The sequence below is a fragment of the Lontra canadensis genome, unplaced genomic scaffold (assembly GCF_010015895.1).
Source record: "Lontra canadensis isolate GAN:19392208 unplaced genomic scaffold, GSC_riverotter_1.0 scaffold31, whole genome shotgun sequence".
Lineage (NCBI taxonomy): Eukaryota > Metazoa > Chordata > Mammalia > Carnivora > Mustelidae > Lontra > Lontra canadensis.
The window spans coordinates 14,618,768-14,643,315 of NW_022631025.1; the positions used below are offsets into that span (position 1 = coordinate 14,618,768).

Sequence of the window (24,548 nt, forward strand, 5' to 3'; positions counted from 1 at the left end):
GGTAGAACAAGAAAGGAAGGATAACGGTGGGCTCACTTGCCAAGCACTGGATATCCAAAACTTCTGTTTTCCAAAGACTGAATTTGGTCCCAAAAGCCAACTGAAGTCAAATGCTTACTTCAAATGGTGCTTATCATCCTTGGTCTCACCAACTGTGCTGTTTAGAAAATGTGAAATATGGGATGTCTGAGTGGCTCAGTCAGTTAAGCATTTGCTTCCAGCTTGGGTCATGATCCCCAGGTCCTGGGATCGAGTACCTCATCGGGCTCCCTGCTCGGTGGGGAACCTGCTTCTCCCTCTGCCCCACCCCTGCTTGTGCTCTTTCTCTCTCTCTCTGACAAATAAATAAAATATTTTTTTTTAATGAGAAATAATAGGGTTCTCTCCAACAATCTATTAACCCTAGTGCTTAGCCCAGGAAGCTAAGAAAGAATATTGGTTGACATTTTTTTTTAATTTTATAAATTCTTTTTTTATTTTATTTTATTTATTAATTTGACAGAGATTACAAGTAGGCAAGAGAGGTGGGCAGAGAGAGAGAGAAGGAAGCAGGCTCTCCGTGGAGCAGAGAGCCCGATGTGGGGCTCGATCCCAGGATCCTGGGATCATGACCTGAGCCGAAGGCAGAGACTTAACCCACTGAGCCTCCCAGGTGCCCCTTGGTTGACATTTTAAAAGCAGGTGCTATTTGGTTTGTGGATTTTCCCCTGCACAGAAGAAAGAACCAGGAACTATGCCTTCTAACTTCCTGGCAATAAGAGATACATACGTAAGTTTGGACATTTCTTCGAAGCTTAGGTTTATTTCTCACTATGCACATTTTAAACCAGGACGGACCCTCCCTAGTCTGACTTTTCCCCAGATGCAGGGGGCAGATGAAGGCACTCTTGGGCGTCCGGGTGCTGGGATTCTACGCATCGATGTGGAGGGGACAAGGACCCAGGACCCCTTGGACTTGCCGAAATGATAACCCCAAGCCTCTCTCCTGCCTTTCTCTCACCCTCCCCCACAGCTGTGAAGTTCGGCAGGATGTCCAAGAAGCAGCGGGACAGCCTGTATGCGGAGGTGCAGAAGCACCAGCAGCGACTGCAGGAGCAGCGGCAGCAGCAGAGCGGGGAGGCCGAGGCGCTGGCCAGGGTGTACGGCGGCGGCCTCAGCAACGGCCTCGGCAGCCTGAGCGGCGAGGCGGGGGGCGCTTACGCCAACGGACACGTCATCGACCTGCCCAAGTCTGAGGGTTACTACAGCGTGGATTCCGGCCAGCCGTCCCCGGATCAATCTGGACTTGACATGACTGGAATCAAACAGATAAAGCAAGAACCCATCTATGACCTCACGTCCGTACCCAACTTGTTTACCTATAGCTCTTTCAACAACGGGCAGCTAGCGCCAGGGATCACGATGACCGAAATCGGTAAGTGGGAGTCGCCTCCCAGATCCTTTTTGGCAATTCTGCTCTGAAGTCCGTCACCTTGGTCCTGCATGGTGTGGTTGTGGTTGCGGGTCTAGGTTCGACGGCTTGCGTGCATGGCTTCTAGTGAAAAACGCTATTTGAGTTAAAAATCTTTTTTGTGATAAATGTCATTGGTCTCCCGGTCCACAAAATTTGATGCTGGGCAAAGGAAGAAAGAGGACATGACCAACAGGGTGCTGTGTGTAAAGGTGCTCTCTGTTGAATTTGGGTTCATCACTGAAGGAAAAATGTTATTAGCATAAACGAGAATTTCAGCACGTATTCAGAGTGATGCTATTTAAAATAAAATAGCTAAGGGATGTAGAAGCAGTTTGTAATACCTGAATGAACAGGGCTCCAACTCGTCCTCTAAGATAACTTGGGACAAACCAGAAGCAAACAGTACCTCCATTTCCTTCTTTTTAAAAGCAGAGGAGTAGACCAGAGACCTGTGTAAGGATCTGTGTCTCTTGTAAGTCTGAATTCAAGAATTCTACATGGGAAGAGAGTCTGAATTCCTGGAGTGAAAAGAGGGGAGTCTGGAATGTTACAGAACATATGAGCCCCCAGTAAGTTCCCGTGAAGAGGGTGAGTTACAGGCACGAACCTCCTTCTGCCGGGATGATCTTTGATCCCTTAGGGAGTGGGCCTCAAGAGTGCGCTCCCCTAGCCATGCTCCCTTCTGACCTGTTTCAACTTTGTTTTACCCTGTTAAGCTCAGGAGTCTATTAACCAGTGGATCTCGTTAACTAACTGCCATAAAAATATTGATGTAGGTTTCACATGAGCCTCCTGGGGTCACGAAGTTGCCCGTTAACAGTAGCCTAGAAGAGCTACCCAGACAGTGGCTCCATCCGACTTCATTGTGGTCTTAGGTATGGGGGGTGGGAGGGAAGCGAGCTGGGCCTCTGGAACCTTGGAGGAAAAGCCTGCTCACGTCCTGCCTTGAGAGGGTCACTAAGCCCCAGGCCACCTGAGTTCCAGTGCTGACTCTGGCTTATTATTTAAGCTGGAGCAATTTCTGGATCCCAGTTTGCTCATCTTTATAAAGGGAAAAGTATTAGTTCCTAGATCACACGGTTGTAGTAAGAATTAAATGAGTTCATACTTGCAAAACAGAGCAATGTTTGACACTCAGCAAGTGTTCAATGGTTATTATTTGCATGCCAGTCACCTTCTCTGTCTAAACTATGAGTAGGAGCCCCAAGCCTACGAGTGTTTTAAATAAAGCTGATGTGAACACATAATGAAGTCCAGGCCATATGTATCTTGGCTACTTCCACCATCTGGTTGAGGAAGGAGTTATGTTACACAGTTATAAAACCTGAAACCTTATCTCTCTTTTTTAGCAGTTTAGCATGTGACAGTGAGTAAGGAAGTTGTTGACAAAGCACCTGCAATGACATTCATAGCCGAGAGATACAGACGACTAAGCATCAGCCATCATGACAAAAACCTTCACTATCATCGCCACCCTTAACCTTGGCTTTTTAACTGTGTCATAGGCACTTTATATGCATTTAGTTTCCACAAACATCTCATAAGTAAAAATATTCCCATTTTACAGATGTGGAAACAGAGGCTTAGGGGTGTCTCATGGCTTTTCCCAGGTTTTTCAGTTCCATCTAGGCAGTCTGATTCCAGTCCTTTTGCTTATCCATTACTCTGCTACCTGCTTGGGTTTAATATCCACAAACTGCACTGTCAGCCAGTAAGGTCAGTCTTTCAAAGTGGAGTCACTCCAGGTGCTTGGGAGGCTCAGTCAGTTAAGCTTTTAACTCTGGATTTTGGCTCAGGTCATGATCTCAGGGTTGTGAGATTTAGCCCCACATCGGGCTCCACACTGGGCATGGAGCCTGCTTAAGAATCTCTCTCTCTCTCTGCCCCTCTTCCTTTTCTCCCTTTCTAAAAAAATTTTTAAAATAAAGTACAGTCACTCAGTCTTTCCAAGTCGACATATTAGAAAAAGAAACGGGCACCATTTTTTGCTTTTATCCTCCTTCATATCTAAGTATCTGAGTCTGGTTTGATTTTGAACATACATATAAAATGTAGGCAAAAACTCTTCATTTTTGGGCAGTCCTCTGTCCCATACCCCAAAGGAAAGGCTTCTAAGAATTCAGAAACCACAGTTCCTTTGTGGTTTAGAATCCGTCGGAAGTATTAGGGAAAGAGAACTACAGCCAGAGCCATCAAATCTGGACCTCCGTCTCCCAGTGACTTTTCCTCTCTGGCCCTCTGTCTATTTATTTATGAACTGATGAGTTTGGACAAGATGATTGCAAAACTCATCCAGATTTTCTATAGACATCCACACCCAGATAAAAACTAGCATGTATTTTTTCTGATCATTTCTTGGTACCATTAGTCTTTAGAGATCTCTAGCCGAGCTGTAAAGTCGGGGGGTTCCTTCCATCAGACTTTCAGGGATCTACCTGGCTTGTCCTGCTGCTGTTCGCAAATTTAGCAGGCCCCTGAACCGAAGTAGCGACTTGGTTCGCATTTCATTAAAACAACAATGCCATCTAGTGGACGCATACTCCCGCTGTGCGTGTCAAATGCATGTAACCTATGACAAGCCACAGTAAGGCGATACACTGTTCTTTCTTGCACCATCCAAAAAACTGGCCCTCATTTCACTAAAACACCGTGTCCGCAGCATTATCGTTGAGCAGAAAAGCATCTGTGGTACGGGATGGTGGTGAAGAATTCTTTCCAAAGCTGAATAGCTTGAGTTCAAATCCTAGTGTGCCCTTTCCCGTACGCAATCGACCTGATCTCCTTGGGTCTCAGTTGTAAACCTGGAGCAGCAGTAGCCCCACCAGAGGGTGTTGATGAAATGAATTAATACTGTAAGCTCTTAGATCGGCACCTATCAAGCGTAAGCTGTATTATTATTATTATTATTAATGTAACTGATAGTGCAATGTGATTCATATCGTTATAATTAATAACATCAGTGGTTATTACAAGTAATAGAAGTACCTTTTATTGAGCACCTACATTGTGCTGAGCAATGTCCTCCCTTTATTCTTATAACAATTGTATTATGCCTGTTACAGAAGTAGGCGTGTGTCCATTTTACAGATGAAAAAAAAGGCTCAGAAGTTACAAAATTTATAAAAAAGCAAAATAAGCACGTGAGCTCAGGTCTGAGTAACATCAGAAGCCATTCTTTGAACCATTATCCTGTATGTCCTCCCACCAAAGGGAACCCCTCACAAGGTCATTGGCATTTGCACAGCAAAACATGCTTAGTGTTTGCTGCCTGCCTGCCGTCCTTCTAGGGGCTACAAAGGAGCACCCGGAGTGAGAAAGCTGACATTCTGACCTGTCTTGATGAATGAGCATCTATTCTAATGTGGCTGGTAGCAAGCTGTCACCGAGAGAACTCTGCGCAGACAAAATAGAAAGTCTGATTTTAGCCACATTCTCACTGGGTGAATTGAAAGTGATATGACACTGAAGAATTTTTGAGCATCACTCTTGCCTATTAGAAGCCCTGATCTGCTTCCCCTGGTTTCTGAAGGAATAATGAACTGCGTACAAGCATGACATTATTCTGGTATTGAATTTATCATAAAAGCAGCTTCTTTTTTTTTTTTTTTTTTTTTAAACCAGTTTGGGGAATAGTTTGTGTAGAATATGGTCTTACAGCTTGGAGTTAATTTTTAAAAACCACATGTTTCAGAACCATGAAAAACTGTGTAAACAATAGCAGGGTCATCCCAAAAAGTGAGTTAAAGGAATGTCATGAATATTCCTCAGAAAATCCAAGCTTGTCTTTCTAAAAATGTACCAAAGAAACTACAAACTTCTTAGGTTAAGGGCCTAATAATAATAACTTACTTCATGGAGAGAAGTGTAGAAAATGCATGTTAGCCATTTTGATCCTCACACCAATGCCTTCAGCTGGATAGTGAAGAAATCCCATTTTGCAGATAAAGAAATTAAGGGATTTTCCTAGAGTAGTTAGTTAGGTGACAACATTTAAATTCTGACGTAGGTCCTCAACTGCCCTAGACAACCAGGCATTTTTTGAAAACATATTTTTGAAATGTGTCTGGCCTTCCAGACCAGCAGACTGTGGCTCCTACCGTCATTTGCTAAGAGCAGACATACAGTAATTCAGTGTGTCATACATTACAAGTCCTGGGCGTGATGCTACCACAGACCCTCGGGGAGGTGAGGGAGGTGGGGGGGCAGGTATTGCTTACTCTGAGCCATAGCTCTTAATAGGAATAGTTTGTTCTCGTGGTCTTGGAAATGGAAAACAAAATGTGAGTAAACAAACAGAAAAATATGAAACATTTCAAGAATTATATCCTTGGGTTTCTCAAAATCCCGTAGGAGAAAAAGCCGTGAAATAAGACAAAGACGAAAGTAAGCAGCAAATTAATATTTAGGCAGGAGTATTAACTGGGTTTAGTTGGAACTTTACTTCAGGCTGGCATAAGGATGTGTTATATCTTTGGAGATAAAATTTTGCAGTGCTTGGTGGCAGGGAGAGGATGCTGGCTAACGGGTACCCAGCGAGCGAGCAAAGAAAGGAAGGGAGGCTTCTGTATGTGCTCTCCACAGCAGCTATCAGACGGGTTGGGGGACCCAATAGGGCCAGTACTCTTAAGGAAAGCTCTTTTAAGCTCAAAGACGATTGACAACATATCTGCAAGGTACTAGACAACAAGACCGTTCAAATAGCCAAACAATATGCTTTTAAAATCGGGGGTGGGCCTGTGAGGATCCATCAAATTCGCTGTGAGACTAAGGGAACGAATTACCTTTTACACACACCGCCTGAATTTGCTATTGCTTTTAGTAATTTTCCTCTCTAGATAAAGAAACGTGAATTCCTTGGTCTCCCTATATAATCTTAAATATAGATTTAGTTTCCTGTTTCTTGTGTGTTCCATTTATGGAGTTTGGAAATTTAAGCCTAAAAACCAGACATAAGCCTTTTTTTTTTTTAAGTTACCTATTCCAGAAGCTGAGTAGTAATAGAGGAGATTGCAAAGAGATTGGTATGAAAGTGACCTAGTCCCCTTCACTACTACTGAATTCTATCAAGTCCATATAGAAACACAGAAGATCTCACTAGCATGCTTTATTTGGGGGAAGTCTATCAATATTGGTGTTTCAGTTTTTACTTATTTAGAACCCAAAGCAGGTGCTATGGTCTTAAGGTGGCACGTTTAATGACATACACTTCTGCAGATAAATCTTTTATAACTGCTTAAATCCTTCTATGCGTATTCATATGTATATTTAATATACATTTCTCTGTATGTAATTAATGACTTATTTGGAAATGGTACAGAGAATAGAATTTAGTTCTAGCTGCATATCTCCTTTGTCCCCCAATGGCACTGGTGGCAAACACAGGCAGGCATGTGATTTGAGAGCAACTGTGTAGTAAGACACTGAAATAAATAGGAGTAGACCAAATTAGTGAGAAAAATCATTCAAGCAGCACGGGAAAAGCAGACTTTTCCCAAAAGTCAGTGTCTTTTGTTCTCCCTTTCTTGCTTTGAGGGAAGACATTTTGGGAACTTCCACTGTCCTCCAGTACCTCTTGTTCCCTCCCCCCAACCACAGGCCCTTTGCAGGCAGTTTAGGGACCATATGTTGAGGTTGAGAATCCTTACTCCACATACCAGTTGTGTGAACTGAGGTTCAATCTCTTTGTTCAGAAAAATAAGGTGGGTTGGATTAAATGACTTTGAAGGATTATGGTTCTCCCACCTCCTGTGGGAGGTTTAGCCCTCTGTACAAATACTCCCTCTGTTACAGCCACTCCCCAAAGAGAAGGGTAGGGTGGTAGACAGGAGGGACTTGCAGCAGTTAGGCTGTTCTACAAGGTGCTCAAGCTCTTGCTTGGGGCTGTAGCCAACTACACCTCCCTCATGAGGAGGGGGACCCATGTGCTGGACTGACCCTAGCGGTGAGAAAGTTAATAACCACAATTAGACCAGAACTCGGCACCAGCCTTTTCTCTCCCATCCACACTCCTGAAACAAAACAAAATAAAACACAAGAAACTAGGTTAAAATGAGCATCAAGGATAACCAGAGGCTCAAGAAGAGGGTGGCAAGCAATCTCCGAATACCGGAGTTCATGTTCATTCAGTATAAAGGATGGGATGCTGTGCAGATACAAGTTCAGGGTAAATCCACCCACCCTCACTGGCCCACTCCAACCTGACTACCTCTCTGAGCCTCTTTTTTTTTTTTTTTTTTTTTATTTGACAGACAGAGATCACAAGTAGGCAGAGAGGCAGGCAGAGAGAGAGGAGGAAGCAGGCTCCCTGCTGAGCAGAGAGCCCGATGCGGGGCTCGATGCCAGAACCCTGGGATCATGACCTGAGCTAAAGGCAGAGGCTCTAACCTACTGCGCCACCCAGGTGCCCCATCTCTGAGCCTCTCTTGCAGGAAGAGAGGAGACTATAAAATGAAGATATGTTCTTGACTGCTAAAGGGCCTTAGCCCTAGCCCCAGGCCTACCCAGTTACCTCAGGCACTGGAGAGAGTCTTACTTGACTCCTCTGAAATTTTTCACACCCCCTCGTTCTTTGCCACCTACAGAATTGGCTGCCATTTCTAGAATCCTGCTTTCTATCCCAAGAGAAATTTCCCAGATATGGGGACTGGTCTAACCAACTCCATCTGTCACATTTCCGGGATCTCTACCGTGGCCACACTCTTGTTTTAACCAGTCCATGGCTGTGCATTCCTCTCGAGTGTCCTGGGACAAAGAACTACAGTTCTTTGCTAGGGTCATTCAAATCCGTATCCTCCTAGATATCCTTTAATAACCTCACAAAGATGTTCCAAAATCACCTAGTGATATGTTGTAGCCACTCTAGTATCAAGTTCTGTGCATTTAGTGGAGTCAATGGCATAATGTATATAGAAGCACTCTGTGACCAGCAAGGCTCCAAACAAATACAAAGATGGCTTACATTATAAGCAATACAAAGGTATATGCTCAGTTCAAGTTCATGTACATGTTTGCATGTTTATCACGACATGCTTTACCTCTCTATTAATACAGCTTTCCTAATGTGCTAGCATTAGGTAAATATCTTAACTCACCTTTTCTGTTTTGACTTGAAATTGTACAAAACTGATCTTCCTCACTGGACTTTTCCTAGCAATACTAGTTCGGGATTAATTTTTGACTCAGAATTCACAACTTCATAAGAAAACTCTAAAATTCACCAACCAAAAAAAAAAAAAAGAGAGAGAGAAATGCTGTTCAGAAGCTGTCAATTTCACTCAATTTCAAAAGCCATAGTAGATATGAAATACTCTGCAGTAAGGAAGAGGAAAGGAGATTTCAAGAGGTTCTGCCTACGACTTGCCGAGGGGGGGAAATGTTTATGCTTATGAGATAACCTCTGAAACAGCCCCCATGGTCAAACAGCATTTTGAGTCATTGCAAGCTTTGACACTGGCTCTTGGCAAGAGCCCTGAACTGCTTTTCCATGCACCCATCTTGGGAAGAGTGGGTTAGGGTTCAAGTACCATGTGGGTTGTTGCAGAACACAGAAATGTCATTTGATGGCCAAATCACTGGAGGTTAATGCACTTCAGTGTTACTGGTGTAGGATACAACCAGCTTGAGAGGCTGTCCCTGTCAGTGGGCTCAAGATTGACTTCCATGACGTTTATGAGTGTGGGGAGACCTGTGGGAAAAGTTCCTAGCTGGAAAGACTTTTTTCTTTGTTTTATTTGTTTTCTTATTGTTTTGATTTTATTTTTAGGATCTAAACTTTCCTGAGGCAAAATACGTTCTACCCTAAGGAGAAAAAATGTGCTATTTAAATTTGAGCCATGTTTCTAAGGCCCATTGTGGAATTGCTTTCTTGTTCTCAGACAGGTTTGTTGTAGGATGACTTAGAGCGAGACTATATAGAAAACACTTATTTTATTTTTTATTTATTGATTTTTTTAGAAAACACTTGTTTTAAAACATTAGTCCACTAAAGGTATTATTTAAGGAATCAAGTTACTTTCAAAAATTTGGATTTAATGTTTGGAAATGTTAAAAGTTTACCTCCCAAGATTTCCCTTGAAATTGTTCCTCCTTAAGGTCAGAAGTATATTGACTAAATTTCCAAAAGGGGGAAGGGGATTGCTTCAGGTTAAATTCACAGTCAATCCATAGGTCAACAAAATCCAAATAGTAAAAGTCAATGCTGATGATGGCCCTGAGCAATTTTCATAATTAGATTTTCATCATTTGTGACCTGCTGATTATCCTTCGGGTGGCGCGCGGAGGTGCGGTCTTTTAAAGAGTGTAGGGAGAGATCTTAATGGGCTCTGGGTTGCATTGCTCTCGTCTGTTCCATCTGAGAACACCCTCTGTAACTCTGCGAGACTTCTCCCTCATGAGTCGGAACAAAGAGAAATTCCCATGTAGCCCCTCAGACTCAAGTCGCCATGCTTCACACAGTCCTTAGAATATGTCTCTCCTGCCAAATCCTTCTTTAGAAAGAAAAACCCAAAGACACTAGGACGTTAGGATGTTAAGTGACTTCCCAAAGGCCACAGAGTAAAAATCCAAAGGGGTCCATATTGGCTTCCTCTGTCTTAGAAGATAGCTCCCTTAGAACTCATCAATTCTAGGACATTGAAGTAAGTTGATGTTTCCTGATTGTTCTGTGAAAGAGGTCTTTCACTATGAAAGTTAATGTTGAAATGTTTTTCATAAAAGACTCTTTCTCGATTGTATTAACTAGTTTGAAGAAAGGGAGCTGTAATTTCCCAAAAGTCAGACTTATACACTATCGCAATAAAACAAAACGCCTGTGAGCCCAAATGGCTTTCCATTATTAAAGTATTAAGAAAGCACCCTCTTACATAGTTCATCTGTTTTGCTGCTTTGTGATGCTTTGTGGTTTGGCTTATACTCTGCTTAGACATGAATGCTATAGAGTTTCTTCCAGTTTTTCCTCTTTACATTCTGCTTTCTTACTTCTATTTAAAGTGCTCTTGGGGCACCTGGGTGGCTCAGTTGGTTAAGCATCTGCCTTTGGCTCAGTTCATGATCCCAGGTCCTGGGATGGAGCCCCGCATTGAGCTCCTTGCTCAGCAGGGAGTCTCCTTCTCCTACTCGCTCTCCCTCTGTGATCTCTCTCACTCTCTAATCTCTCTCACTCTCTCTCAAATAAATAAAATCTTTTAAAAATTTTAAAAAAATAAAGTGCTCTTACCTGAGCTTTCTAAAATTTGAGGAAATAGTAACCATTTTTATTAACCATCCATTCATTCAGTCTTTGCCTAGATAATATTATTACTGGAAGTAATAGTAATCTAATTTTTTCATTGTTTTACTCTGTGTTCATACTTCATCGAACTGTGTTGATCACATTTTCATCATTTTTTATAGTTAATTACATAGTCTCATATTTTGTTAATATAATTTTTCTGAAGAGTTCTAAGAACATTTGGTTCAGGTCTACATGAAGTAAAAATCTGTTATACCATTTTTTTATATACTCATCAGCAGTAGAATTTGTATGAAAAGGAGACTGGAAGCTATGTTATTTCACTGGTGAGGGAGTAGTGAGTGGTTAGACTGTGAAACTGAGCCAACAAAGGAGTTATAGGTTATTTATGCCCCCAACTCCTTCTTAAAAGAATTTAAGAAACTTAAATGCTAAAAATATGCAGTTGCAGTTGCGGTTATGCATCATTAAGAGATGGCTGTTCTGGGTGCCTGGGTGGCTCAGTGGGTTATACTGCTGCCTTCGGCTCAGGTCATGATCTCAGGGTCCTGGGATCAAGTCCCGCATCAGGCTCTCTGCTCAGCAGGGAGCCTGCTTCTCTCTCTCTCTCTCTCTCTCTCTCTGCCTGCCTCTCTGTCTACTTGTGATCTCTCTCTGTCAAATAAATAAAAAATCTAAAAAAAAAATAAAAAACAATCAGAAAGGTCTTGAAATTGATAGTCACCTATTAAACCCCAATGGTGTACTTGTTCTATTCAGTGACAGGAAACTTACAAAACTAGTAGTCTGCGGTCAAAAAGACGAAATGCACACTTGGTTAAATGCTTCACCTTTCAAGCAGTTGTTCTACTGTATTATAGTTACTGCCTCAGAGCATGGATTCTGAGGAATCCTGATATTCTGAAAACCTAATGCAGACACTTAAAACTTGGCTTGAGCAAGTCCGTGGAGATATCCTGGCATTAATTCAAAGTGAATCCCCTAAGAATTCCACTTTCACACCAGTAATACAAACGAAACAGAGACTTGAGTGGTTTTCTAGATCCTTAAGGCAAGCGATAAATTAAAAATTCATTAATCATTTTGATTGAGGCGGAGATATAGTATTTTAGGGAGAATACTTCCAAGTTTAAAAAAAAATCCCTTGTGGAGGAAAATGAATAGAGGGTATAGTTCACCAGGAAGAAACCATCCTTTCTTATGGAGCAAAAAAAAGTTGGTGGGGGGAGGGGAGGAAGAGAAAGAATTAGGAAGTTCAGATGCACTATATATAGCGTGGAGTCTCAGCTTTCTCTCCTTGGTACAGTTGGGCCACGGGTGCTCTTGGTAATAACACTGAAAGCAGCAGTTTTTAAAGATATACTCAACTTTCCCCGCTCCCGGGATGTGGGATTCTAATGAAACCACCTGTGTAATCCGTGTCAGAGATGCTGCAGCCTTTGGAGAGCACCATTTGCTGAAATGTCTAGTGAGAGCTAAAATAAGCCCCTTTGGTGGAAAAAACCCGCTGAGTGGTTGAAATCAGAGCTGCAGAAGGTCACTTGCTATTTTAGAAGCTGCAAGCTGGTCCTCGTTTTATAGCATTACAGTTATAAACAAGGAATTGTCACCTTACTTGTCAGTTTACTTATTTCTCACCAAAATATACACACATAACCTTTTTTTCTACATAGGATTAGGTAATTTGGATGACTTGTTTCCCAACCTCACTTTACTCTGTGGATCAGTACGTATGCAAAATTATTTTCCATGTATTTCTTTAAGCATTACTTCAAAATACTATTTTTACATTGGGCAACAGGACTGATCTTTAAAACTACTTACCTTTGTGAACCTTATCACACACATCTCAACCGTTTCTAAATGCCTTAAGGAAGGAGTCCCTGCCTACTTCTTAGATTTATTCAGCAGATCACAGTGAAGATTGATGAGGATGGAGAAGGGGTGTGGAAGTCCTGTAAGTCTCAGAGAATAGAGAGCTGGCTCACTTCTGAAATTATTTAGATACAGTCCATTTGGAAATGGAAGAAGGAGATTAGTTCCAGTCCCAGGGTTCTATAACTTTTGCACAACTGTTGAGAATTGCCATCAATTTTATTCTAGATTTCCCTTCGAAAATTTAATTTTTCTCTTCTTAACACCCACATCGTAAGTGGATTTAAAATTACCCCTAAGGGGTCCAGGGAAGTGTGACAATTTTAACAATATTATTTGGTTGTTTTTGTTTTTTCATCAAAAATGGTTAAGTATATTTGCTTTATATCACTTATTTTCTAAGCCTCTTTATTGGGGTATGATTGGCATACAAAAAGCTATGCATACCATTAAATATACAGCTGAATGAGTTTGGAGATAAGTGCAATCTGTTAGCCACAATCTGTGCCATAAACGTATCCCTGTATCAATTATTTAAAAATTTTCTGGGATTATCCTTTCACTTGTATTGGATCTTGTGTCTCATAAAGTTACTTGATATATGGAGTTACAAATTTTGCCAGTCAGTTATAAGTCTTGTGTTCCAACAAGCCTTCCTTCAAGAAAAGTATCAGGGTCAAAGTCCAAAAACAAAACATCAATTTTATGGGGGAGAGGGGCGTGGAGAGAAAGCAAGAACAAGAAGTTGCTTGTGAAATTAACAAACAGAAAACAAGGCTCATAGACTTGACATTAACCTGTAATTACACACCCAGTTTTTCCTCACAGCATCAGTGTTTGTGTTTTACCTCATCGGGATTGAAAAGAAATGACCAGACGGAGCATGTAAGATTGTTTTTCTCATTCCTTGCCATCACTTTATTAGCTGTCAAAGCAGCTCGCGTGCTCAGAGAACTGGACAAACCTGTGTCTCACTGAACATATATATACTGAGCCTTAACTCCTGAGAAAATGTAGCTGCGTCTTTACATCCACTTAAGAAACTTCCAACCTCATCCCGGATCTCAGGAAGAACAAGGTAGAGTTCATGGACCTCGTCCCTAAAGGCGGGAGACCTTCCCCTCTGTCAGCCATCCGGGCCATCCCCGTGGAAGCCCTTATCCCAGCTGGGCGCCGTGGGCTCCCGCGTGGACCTGTGCCGCCCGCGGCCCGGGCTGGTTAAAGACTCGGACAGAAAGGAGGCTCCGACCAGCAAGCGCAGTCCCAGCCCGGGAAGCGGATGAAGGGTGTGCGATTGCCCGGAGAGATTCCGTGTGCTCTGCTCCTTTACTTGTCTCTTTGTCCGACTGCTCATGGGGTCGGTCCCTGGAGGGGACTGCGTTTACTCTCACCCTTTCTCTTGTTCCAGGCAAGGGCTCTTGAAAGTTCCTTTGGCTCCTAGAGGGAACGTGGCCTCCTGTATTCTTTGTCGCTCCCTTTGTCCCTTCTGAAATCCGTCTCCCCTTTACACAACCGCAGACTGTGGTCCGGGCAGAGCATCTCGTCTGATGGCCGCGTGTCTTTCTAATGGGCAGCACGAGCCCTCGGGCCTGCTCGCTGGGGCAGAGTCTAGTGCCCCCTGCGGTGTGGTGACCCGCGCCTCGAGGGGCGCACGGCGGGTCCTGCGCGCGGCTCACCGTTGCAGGGCGCGCCCGCGGGAGCGCGCGGAGCAGGGCCGCGCTGTGCGACCGCCCCGCGGATATTCCTGACTCTCAGGTCAGATTCACCTTTGATTTCTCACCGAAAGGGGGTGAGAGTAATGGCGCGCGTTCCGTGTTTGACCTCAAAACCGCTGGGAGTGCTTAGGCTTTAAGATCCTCCAGCGCAGGGCGGTGTAAGCTTTCTAGTATCCTTTGTGAAATAAAGCAGAAAATGGAAGACTAGTGAGCGGAGGGAGGGCTGGAGGGATGGACGTTTTCAGCATCCCCGTTACTAACTCAGCACTGGTTGAGTACCTTCCACATTGAATGCTCTGTCTCCCGTCCCTCTCTCTGTCGCTGCCACACCCGCGGGTCCCGTGCACCCCGCTTCGGAACTGTCCTGGAGCCAGAGCCTCCTGCTCTCTTGCTTGACTTCTCACCATGGTCTGATTAATCTTGGGTACACCCTCATGCACCTGCCTCTTCTTTGCTATGGCCAAGGTCACCTTCATAAAAGAAAAACCCCACCGGTCACTCTCTTGCTCCACAGCTTCCACGGGCTCCCAGTTGCTTTAACATAAAAAAAACCATATTCTTCAGCCCCGACTCACTCCGCTCTTGGGTTCCTGGTGCCCGGCCTCGTTTCTCCCATCTCTCCGCGCACTCTCTGCTGCACGCGCTACAGGAAAGACAGACCTGATTTCAAATCACCATTTGCTGGCTCTATAAAAATGGCTCTAGAGGCACTCAGTCCCTCTCTTGGTAAAAGGGAAATTGGTGGTAAGAGGTAAGGCTTATAAGGAGCAGAAATTATCTGTCTCCTAATAGCTTTCTCTCTGTGCCTTTGTAAGGGCAGCTCCTCTCCCAGAGGTGTGTGCCTTTCTCTTCTCCCCATGACAAACCCCTGCTCAGACCCAGACCAACAGGCATCTTCTCTATGGCTATGTTTCTGCCTCCCCCAGACTGAGTCGGAGACATTCTCCTTCGGGCTCCCAGAACAACTCAAGGGCATTTATTACATTATGATATGATATGTTATGATGTATGATACTGTAAGACCCCTTAAAAAAGACAATGTCCTATTTTAAAAGATCTGTACCTTAACCTGGTATAAAATAGCTTTTCAAAAAATATTTCTTGAATGAGCGTGTGGAGGCACTCTGCTAGGCTCCACTGTCCAGTTCTTGAAAAGCACACACACACACACACACAACCTCGAAAGGTCTGGAACAGACCCATCCACACAAATAACCACAATCCAAGTTTAAGTGGAACAGGGCTCTTCGGATGTGGAATCACGTGTAACAGCAGCCGACCCCTCCACCTGAGGACACAGGGAAGCGAGGAAACCTTTGCAGGGAGTGGACATCTGAGCATGTGTGTGGATTTTACTTCCGGTTTTGTTTAACCCGTCCATGTATTTATTATGCCCACCTCTCCTTATTCCCCACAGGACCCCAAGCTTTGGTGGCAGAAGGCTAGAGAGTTTTTAAACCTTGGCCAGTAGTTCCCAGGAGATGGCATAAAGGGACAGATAGTTTTCCATAATGCAATTTTGAGTGGCAGTTGCAGTTTTGCTTATAAACCCTGAAGCCTGTAAATTACTGACAAATCAGCATATCTTTGAAGATGAAGACAGACTACAGCAAGAAGATAAAGGTTTAAAAACTAGAAAGCCATAGAAACCTTATGTTTTCATCATATTCTTAGGAATAGATTTTTTTTTAGATTCTAAATAATTAGACTGCCCAAGTGAAATTGAAAAATGATGAACCATGACATACCAATCTATTTTAATATGATGTATAAAGTAATTCCTGCCTTTTTTATAACATTGGAGGATATTCAATAAAATTTTGAATATGGGATTTTTTTTAAAGAAAGGATTTTAGAATATGAGAAGCAATGGGAGTCTAGAAATTCATTCAGTTCAACAGCAAAGAATAACTGTGATCATAATTTAGCATTTTGTAGTATCTTCTACATCTAGCACTTAATGGTTCTGATTGGAAAACTCTAAGAAATATTGAAATATCTTCCTCCAGTGGCACTGATTGAGAAATAGAATCTCCCTGTTTTGTGTCCATTGGAGTCCTCACATAGCTTCCCTGATGACAAATTCTATAGAGTGTCCTAATAATGATCAGTGTGGCTAGCATTTACTCAGTGTTTATAGTATACCAGGCAATGGGCTATACAAGGTTTTTTATTTGGAGAGCTCACTGGAGGCTCAAGCGTACATGTCTTTATTCTCTACATCACCAGAACTCAATATATTTCACGCCACGTGTCCCAGGAACTTAGCAAGATAAAAAGAAGGTACCTCAGCACCACTCTGGGAGTTATCCTGGAGGAATGAAATATGGCCATTTAGAAAGAACAGAAATTCCATCTGAAATTGCATAACCTGAGACACTAGAAAAATTCTATTCCTGTATGAGCCAAGAACAGTTATTAGGTGGAAAAAAGATTTGGTCATCTTCATTGTACTCATCCCGCTTATATAGAATCCCTGGGTACTTGTGTTCCTGAGGTCTCATGCTATTTGTATGTTCAAATAGCTGAGGGGATTTTGAGGGAACCTCCTACCAGCCCTGTCTAGCTCTAGGAGACTTATTGCAGGTTTTTAAGGAGATCTGTTATGTCTGGTTCTATTGTTCAACTGCCATACCTCCAAACCCAGAACGTTCGGTATTTAAGATACAATACCAGATACAGCTCATTTGAGATGAATGGCCCCAAAAGACTGCTTTTGTTTGTTCCTACTTTTTTTTTTTTAAGATTTTATTTATTTGACACACAGAGAGAGATCACAAGTAGGCAGAGAGGCAGGCAGCGAGAGAGAGGGAAGCAGGCTCCCCACTGAACAGAGAACCCGATGTGGGGCTCGATCCCAGTACCCTGAGATCATGACCTGAGCCGAAGGCAGAGGTTTAACCCACTGAGCCACCCAGGCGCCCTGATCCTACTTTTTTATGAATGTAATCATCTTCTCATTTTTAAAAGAAAAATTTCCTCTTATGAAAAATTAGAAAGGAGAATATAATCCTCACTATGGCCCAACTTCAATAATTATCACCTCATGAGTCAATACTGTTTCTTTTATATTCCTTCTGCCATTATTTATCATGTAAGATATTTATATGGTTCCAAAGTGCAATCTACAAAAATAATATCAGAGCATCTAGCCTCTACCTTGTCCTTCTACTCTCTTCTCTTTTCTCAATAAAGAACTTATCTTTTTAGATTATTTTTTATCTTCTCTTTAAAAATATAAGCCAATAACGTTATATTTAAATTCCCCCTTTCTGAGATAAACAATGGGAGTCTGGTGATTTTCAAAATATTTTAAAAGTCTTTGGAGTGAAATGTCAAGTGTGTTACTGGTCTTCTAGGCCAAAAAGCAGGAAACATGGTCATTTGTATTTATTTTAAAAATAATTATTTGAACACTTTACAACTTGTAAAGCCCCGGGTTTGTGACCCACCCAAAAGGGGGAGGGAGTAAAAGGTGGTATATTTTGATTAAAAGACTAGAAATTGAGGGATGCCTGGGTGGCTCAGTCAGTTAAGTATCTGCTTTTGGCTCAGGTCTGATCTGAGGGCCCTGGGATCAAGCCCCGTGTTGGGCTTTCTTGCTTCTCCCTCTCCCTCTGCCTGCCACTCCCCCTGCTTGTGCTATCTCCCTGTGTTCTCTCAATAAATAAAATCTTAAAAAAAAAAAAAAGACAATAGTTAGGAGATACATAGATAGATAGTAGGGTTAAAGACACTAATACAGGGGCGCCTGGGTGGCTCAGTGGGTTAAAGCCTCTGCCTTCAGCTCAGCTCATGATCCCAGGGTCCTGGGATCGAGCCCCGCATCGGGCTCTCTGCTTGGCGGTGAGCCTGCTTCCTCCTTTCTCCCTCTCTGCCTGCCTCTCTGCCTACTTGTGATCTCTGTCAAATAAATAAATAAAATCTTAAAAAAAAAAAAAAAGACACTAATACAATTGGAGTGTCTCCAGAGGGATTCCTGTAGTAAACAGTAAAACAGTAACAGCTAGTTTCTTTGCAGAGCGGGAACTTACTCACAGACCCTCTAACAGATCTTCCTTCTCACAGATCGAATTGCACAGAACATCATCAAGTCCCATCTGGAGACGTGTCAGTACACCATGGAAGAGCTACACCAGCTGGCGTGGCAGACCCACACCTATGAAGAAATTAAAGCCTATCAGAGCAAGGTACTCTAGGAAATCATGAGACCATTTTTCTTGAGATTTCCCGATTTCTGGCTTTCTCGAACCTCAGCATTACTGACAATTAGGGCCGAATAATTCTTTGTGTAGGGACTGTCCTGCACGCTGGTGGATGCGTAGCGTCATCCCTGGTCTCTGCTCACCAGATTCCAGTAGCCGTCCCCTCACACCGTCGTGGCAATCAGCTGCCTCCAGATACTGCCAGATGTTCCCTGGGAGCCCAAACCACCCCAATTAAAAAACACTGCCCTATTCGAGGGACCAGGGAGACTGTGCCCACATCAGATGACTTTAAGACCTCTCGTGGTGGCTTCCCGGGGCCAGGCAAGGAAGAGAAACAATTGAAAAATTGTAGCAGTAATAATAGTTGCAATTTACACTACAAAGATATGCCATAAAGCATCCTAAATGTTTTTCTTGCCCTACATGTTAAAAAGGACGAAAGAAAAAAAAGACAACTCACCTCATGTTATAATTATTTATTATTATTATTATTATTATTACTTTGTATCCACTAGAGAAGTTTTTAAGAGAAGGAATTTGCTATTGTTATATAGTCATATCACTTTTCTTTGGGATGGAGATCTACAATTACAAGATCTACCAGTAAATGAAATTTTAAATAAAATACATAAATGGGTCTATATCTAAACATATGAGGGTCACCTGGCTTGGTCAATCATATGAGGGTCACCTGGCTTGGTCAATCAGTAGAGCATGCTTGATCTCAGGATTGTGATCTTGATCTCGGGATTGTGAGTTCGAGTCCCATGTCAGGTGCAGAGATTACTTAAAATCTAAAAAAAATAAGTATCAGTCAATAAATATATGATTATAACACTGATTTTTCTCCACTGGCATAATTAAATCTTACCCCTTTTATATAAATAAGACAAAATCATAGATATTGTTATGATCAATAAAAAGCAGAATTCACACACTTGGATTTATGTCTCCTGTTCCAAGGAAGATGATGCAAGGGTCAAAAAATACATTTCGGAGATTCTAAATTACTTAAGAGAGTGATTTGATGGTTTGAGGTCTTTCCCCGTGAAATTCTTTTTATAGCAAACAGCACTCTCTGTAAGTTCTGGAAAAAGAACACAATGTAAAAATCTTACAAGTTCAGTGTTCCTTAGGTGCCCACGAACATGACCAGATAGAAGCCTGGAAACGAAATCACTGCTCCTCAGTGCGAGAGTTTTTTTTTCCCAAAATGGACTAAGAGCCCAAGTTTGTTTAGGGGAAGAGGAGGAGAAAAGAGCAAAGAAACTAAACATCTATCTTTATACCTTAGTGCAATGCTTCCATTATTTTCATCTCAGTACATTAATCGTGTATCAGGGTTCGAACAGGTCAGAACAATATGTCAGAAAATATTGTCATTGTCTACCTCTTTCAAAGGAATTGGGTACATTCTGGCCTTGGGCTCCCCGTGACAGGGGAGCACCAGGAGGGAAACCCTGACTACGTCACTGACTCTCCACGTTGCTCTGGGCCCCACGTTCATTCCGTGGTTCTCTCTTGAAGTCCAGGGAAGCGCTGTGGCAACAGTGCGCCATCCAGATCACTCACGCCATCCAGTACGTGGTGGAGTTCGCGAAGCGGATCACGGGCTTCATGGAGCTCTGTCAGAACGACCAGATTCTACTTCTCAAGTCAGGTAGGCCGGGAGGAGATTCATGGGGGGCCTGTTGGCGAGCAGGACGCGGTCAACCCTCGGCTCAGTGTTGGTTCTGGAAGACCTTCCTTCCAGGGTGTAGTTCATATTTACCACCCACACCGTCAGCCAACTCCCAGAGGAGACTCCCGGTAAGAAAGTGCCCTGATGCTCCTTCCGTTCCACTTTGAAGTCAGATACGATTTTGCTCATTGAAAGGGGAGCTATTAATTGCGGAGGTTGAGATTCCCCAGCCTGACAGGCCGAGCAAGTCATGAGCGTGTCAAGGCGGCTGAACTGAGCTGGCTCTCAGACGCGCCACGTGGCTTCTCTCTCGGGGAGACACCCAGGCTAGCAGCGCGTTGCCTCTGGGGTCACTCCCCGTCATTTTAATGAGGATAGCCTGCAGCCAGTCTACACCCGGAGAAACCCCCTGAGCTCTAATCTCCTGTCCCCTACTCTCCTACCTGCTCTCTGACTCGCGCAGTCACCTAGGAACGTCTGCGCGCGATGGACTTCCCAGATGCCGTTACCCAAACAGGAAACGAATTTGCCTTCTTGACCCCCGCCCCCCTTTCAAAATAGAAAATAGGAACCATCATGGTGTTTGTTAACCTTCCTGGACCTGGGCCGTAGTAATGATTATATATATGTGTGTGTCATAACATACTTTACGTATGTTCATGTTTACTCACGACATCTCACTTAGTCTGGGGACATTGGTATTAATTCCCTCTTAGAGGAGGAGGGGAAGATTCAGAGAAATGAAGGGCTGCGTTCAATGTCCCAAAGCCAGTGTATGGCCGAGCTGACCAGATAGAATAGCTATAGGTTGCCGCTGCTTTACCACATGACTGAAGATGGTACAAACCTTGTCTCGAACATGAGCTTGATCGATCAGTTATCTATTGCTGGGTACAAATGACCCTGAAACCTATAGGTCATTTGACAGTCATCATTGATTTTGCTCCCAAAGCGGTATACCATGTGAGCGGGTCTCAGCTAGGGATGGCTTGTCTCTTTCTCCATGTGGGGTTCACTGAAGCAAGCGACTTGACTGAGGACAGGAGGATCCCCTCACTTGGCTGCCAGTGTGGGCTGGTTGAGTCCAGAGTTCGGCCAAGGCTCTGGACTGCAGGCCCCAGTTCCTGTGCATGCATGTCAGCCTCTCCACAGAGCGCTTGGACTTTCGCAGCATGCTCGCTAGTTTCAGAAGCTAGCACTCCCAACGCCCAGGGCCAAAGTGCGTAACATTTTTCTGGCTTAGCTGTGTTATTTCCACCTCACCCTGTTAGTCAGGGCAGCCATGACCGTGCCCCTGGACTCAAGGGTAGGAGACATGAATCCTTCTTCTTGACGGGGGAGTGGTAAGGCCCTTGAAAAGCATGTGGGATGGAAGATATTTTTGTGACTCTCTGGAAAAAAAAAAAATCTGCCACATTTGATATGTGACCTTGAGCTAGCCTCTTGAGATGGCAGTTTCCTCATTTGCAAAATAAAGAGATGGAGTAGAAATAATGAATTCCAAACTTCCAGTTGCACTGCAGCATTGGAGGAGCTCACTGTTCTGAGTCGTGGGTGTCATCCGAGGCCCACGGATCTGAGACTTTGAGAAGGGAACCCAGGTCACTGCATTTCTAAGTCTCAGGTATAACGAGTCCATAGACTGATACTGGAGAACCACTCTACCATATGACCTTCTAACATCTCTGCCTGCTGTAAAAACATTGACTCTAGTATAAAGGGCAGACAGAGTACTTAACCTCCCTAAGTCTCCTGTAACTCACCCCTAAAAAAAAGAGGGGCTAATCAGACTCACCTGAAATGGTATTGTAAGGAACAAATAAAATAACAAATGTCAGGGGCCAAGGAACGTGCCTTCCCCCTTATAGATACTCAATAAATGGTACCTGTTATTATTTTTGTCAGAAAAAAACACTGTTTTGGGGGGTTTTGTTTTGTTTTTAAAGTTGTTATTTGACAGTGACAGCAGAGAGAGGGATCACAAGCTGCAGGGGGGCGGCAGGCAGAGGCAGAGGGAGAAGCAGACCCCCGCTGAGCAGGGAGCCGGATGCAGGCTTGATCCTGGGCCCCTGGGACCATGACCTGCCTGCCCCAAAGGCTGCCGCTTAACGACTGGTACCCCAGGCACCCCAGAAAAACCACTGTTTTAATTAAGATTTACAAATCCCCTTCTATGTGTAAGCCCCTATGCTGGGTGACATATAAGGGAAAGCAGAGAGAAATCAGCAGACCAAAGAAAGTAAGACACAGACATAAATATTCAGTGGCAAGTAAGAAACGCACCACAGATACCCTGGGGAAACCATGGGCTTAACCGATTCACCTGTATGGTGGTTCCTCAGAATGTCCATAAATGTTCAGAGGGCAAAACAAAGGCAGCAAACTAGTTCATTCAACAAATATTTAGAGGCGCCTGGGGGGCTCGGTCAGTTAAGTGTCTGACTCTTGGTTTCCGCTCAGGTCACGATCTCATGGGTCATGGGATGGAGCAGCGTGCAGGGCTCCTCATTGAGCAGCGAGTCTGCCTGAAGTTTCTCTCCCTCTGCCCTCCCCCCCACCCACATACTCTCTTCGTCTCTCAAATAAAGAAAACTTTACAGAAATAATAAAAATAAGTAGTTAGTAAGCCCCTACTAGGTGCCAGGAACTTTTCTAGGTCCTGGAGATGTAATCGTGAATAAAGTAACCACGACTCCCTAATGTCTGCAGACACAGGTCCTGCCCTCTCTGGGCCAACATTGAAGTCCTAGAAACGCTAGTATCAAGGCTGAACAAGTTCCTTCATGTTGAGGCTTCCCCAGGCCTTTGACCTGTGAATGCTGATTGTAACTTGGAAGTGAGATCATATTCAGCATTTTGCCAAAACTCATTTGACCAAGAAAACCTCATTTCAAAGACATCGGGTGTCTGTGGTGCCCTTCAGAAACACCCTGAAGGGGTCCCTATGTAAAGTCGTCCTGTGCTGAAACCTAACATGGACTATGGTAGAAATCGAGGCCCCTGCGGAACTTTTGCAAAAGGGAACAGGTTGGACTTGCCTGCTGCAAAGCTCCTTGTGGATTCAGGAGTTGGAACCACCTGTAATATTAGTCAAAACAAAACAAAACAAAAAACGAGAGAGAAGGAAGGAAGGAGAAAGAAGAAAGAAAAGAAAAATTATGCTTCCCAAAAACCATATTGTTGCTGCCTTCCATTTTAACCTCCTTTAAGGTCTATTTTATCTTTAATTCCTCACACAAGCACGAAGAGAGCTATTTTTTTTACTCGGGAAGAGATCCTGAGGTATTTCTGAATGGGTGCAGCTATGTGTCTGCGTGTATGTGTGTGTGTTTTCAAGGTTTTTTTGGAAGTCCCCAGCCCTTATAATAATAACTTCTTTATTATTGCACATATACACATATTTCCTTTATTTTTTTATTCATAGGTTGCTTGGAAGTGGTTTTAGTGAGAATGTGCCGTGCCTTCAACCCATTAAACAACACTGTTCTGTTTGAAGGAAAATATGGAGGAATGCAGATGTTCAAGGCCTTAGGTGAGTTTACCTTTGATGGTGACACAATTTTCTTAGCTGCCATCAGTTTCTCCACTGAGAAGTTGGTAAATGAAATGCCTTGATTCTTGAATTTGAACTAGCATCTCACTTGACAGGGGCTGGACCAGTGTTATCTAGGATCTTAGAGTTGTGCATCCTAATATGAAAGGTGGGAGAGAACCACAGACCCCTTTGAGATCACCCACACCTCATTCAGAAATCAATGGAGACCGGTTCCGAAAGAACTGAGAGACATTCTAGATTATTCTTTGTAAGATCAACTTTTATTTTCCCTTCTAGCTTACTGCCTCACAAAGTACATTAGGTATACCACTGGTGGTCCGTGGGTGAGTGATCTCTTGGTGTCTTCTGTAAATGCATAATCGTTAGTTAAGATATTTAATGAAAAGAAGAGCTCCTTCACTTCTCTCCCATAGCAGACTTTCTCCCTGTTAATCCATGAAGTTCTGGTGGGAGCACAGGAAGAGTGGGTGCCAACCTGCCTTCCCATGACCCCCAGACCTTTCCTGTGGGGGGGCACACACAGAGGCAGTCTTTGTAAGTGCTGGGTCTCATTCACATCCGTCATCAGTCGCAGAGCAGATAAGAACGTTAGCGAAGATGGGCCGATGCCAGGAAAGGTTTTAACGATTGGCAGTGCCATTTGTTCCATACATGGCCCCTGGACATCACAAAGGCAGTGCCCTTTCACCTTCTGTGCTGTCAGTTGATAGGGCGGCGAACGGCAAGTCCGTCTGGCTGGCATTGTTTGCCTTCTGCCACTGATACACATCCATGTCCTCTACAAGGCTAGATTTTCAAGAAAGGAGGAAAAGCCTTGGCAGGCAACTTGGG

At 43.5% G+C, this 24,548-nt stretch overlaps 1 protein-coding gene across 2 annotated transcripts in view; it reads left to right on the forward strand.

The window, feature by feature from the left end:
- Positions 1-24,548, forward strand: part of RORB (RAR related orphan receptor B) — a 183,642-nt gene that overhangs the window by 143,548 nt on the left and 15,546 nt on the right. For both annotated transcript variants that reach the window (XM_032866639.1, XM_032866638.1), the window contains exons 4-7: positions 1,013-1,414; positions 18,341-18,462; positions 20,008-20,140; positions 23,586-23,693. In XM_032866639.1, coding sequence (XP_032722530.1) covers positions 1,013-1,414; positions 18,341-18,462; positions 20,008-20,140; positions 23,586-23,693 — 765 coding nt within the window. The remainder of the gene's footprint in view (positions 1-1,012; positions 1,415-18,340; positions 18,463-20,007; positions 20,141-23,585; positions 23,694-24,548) is intronic.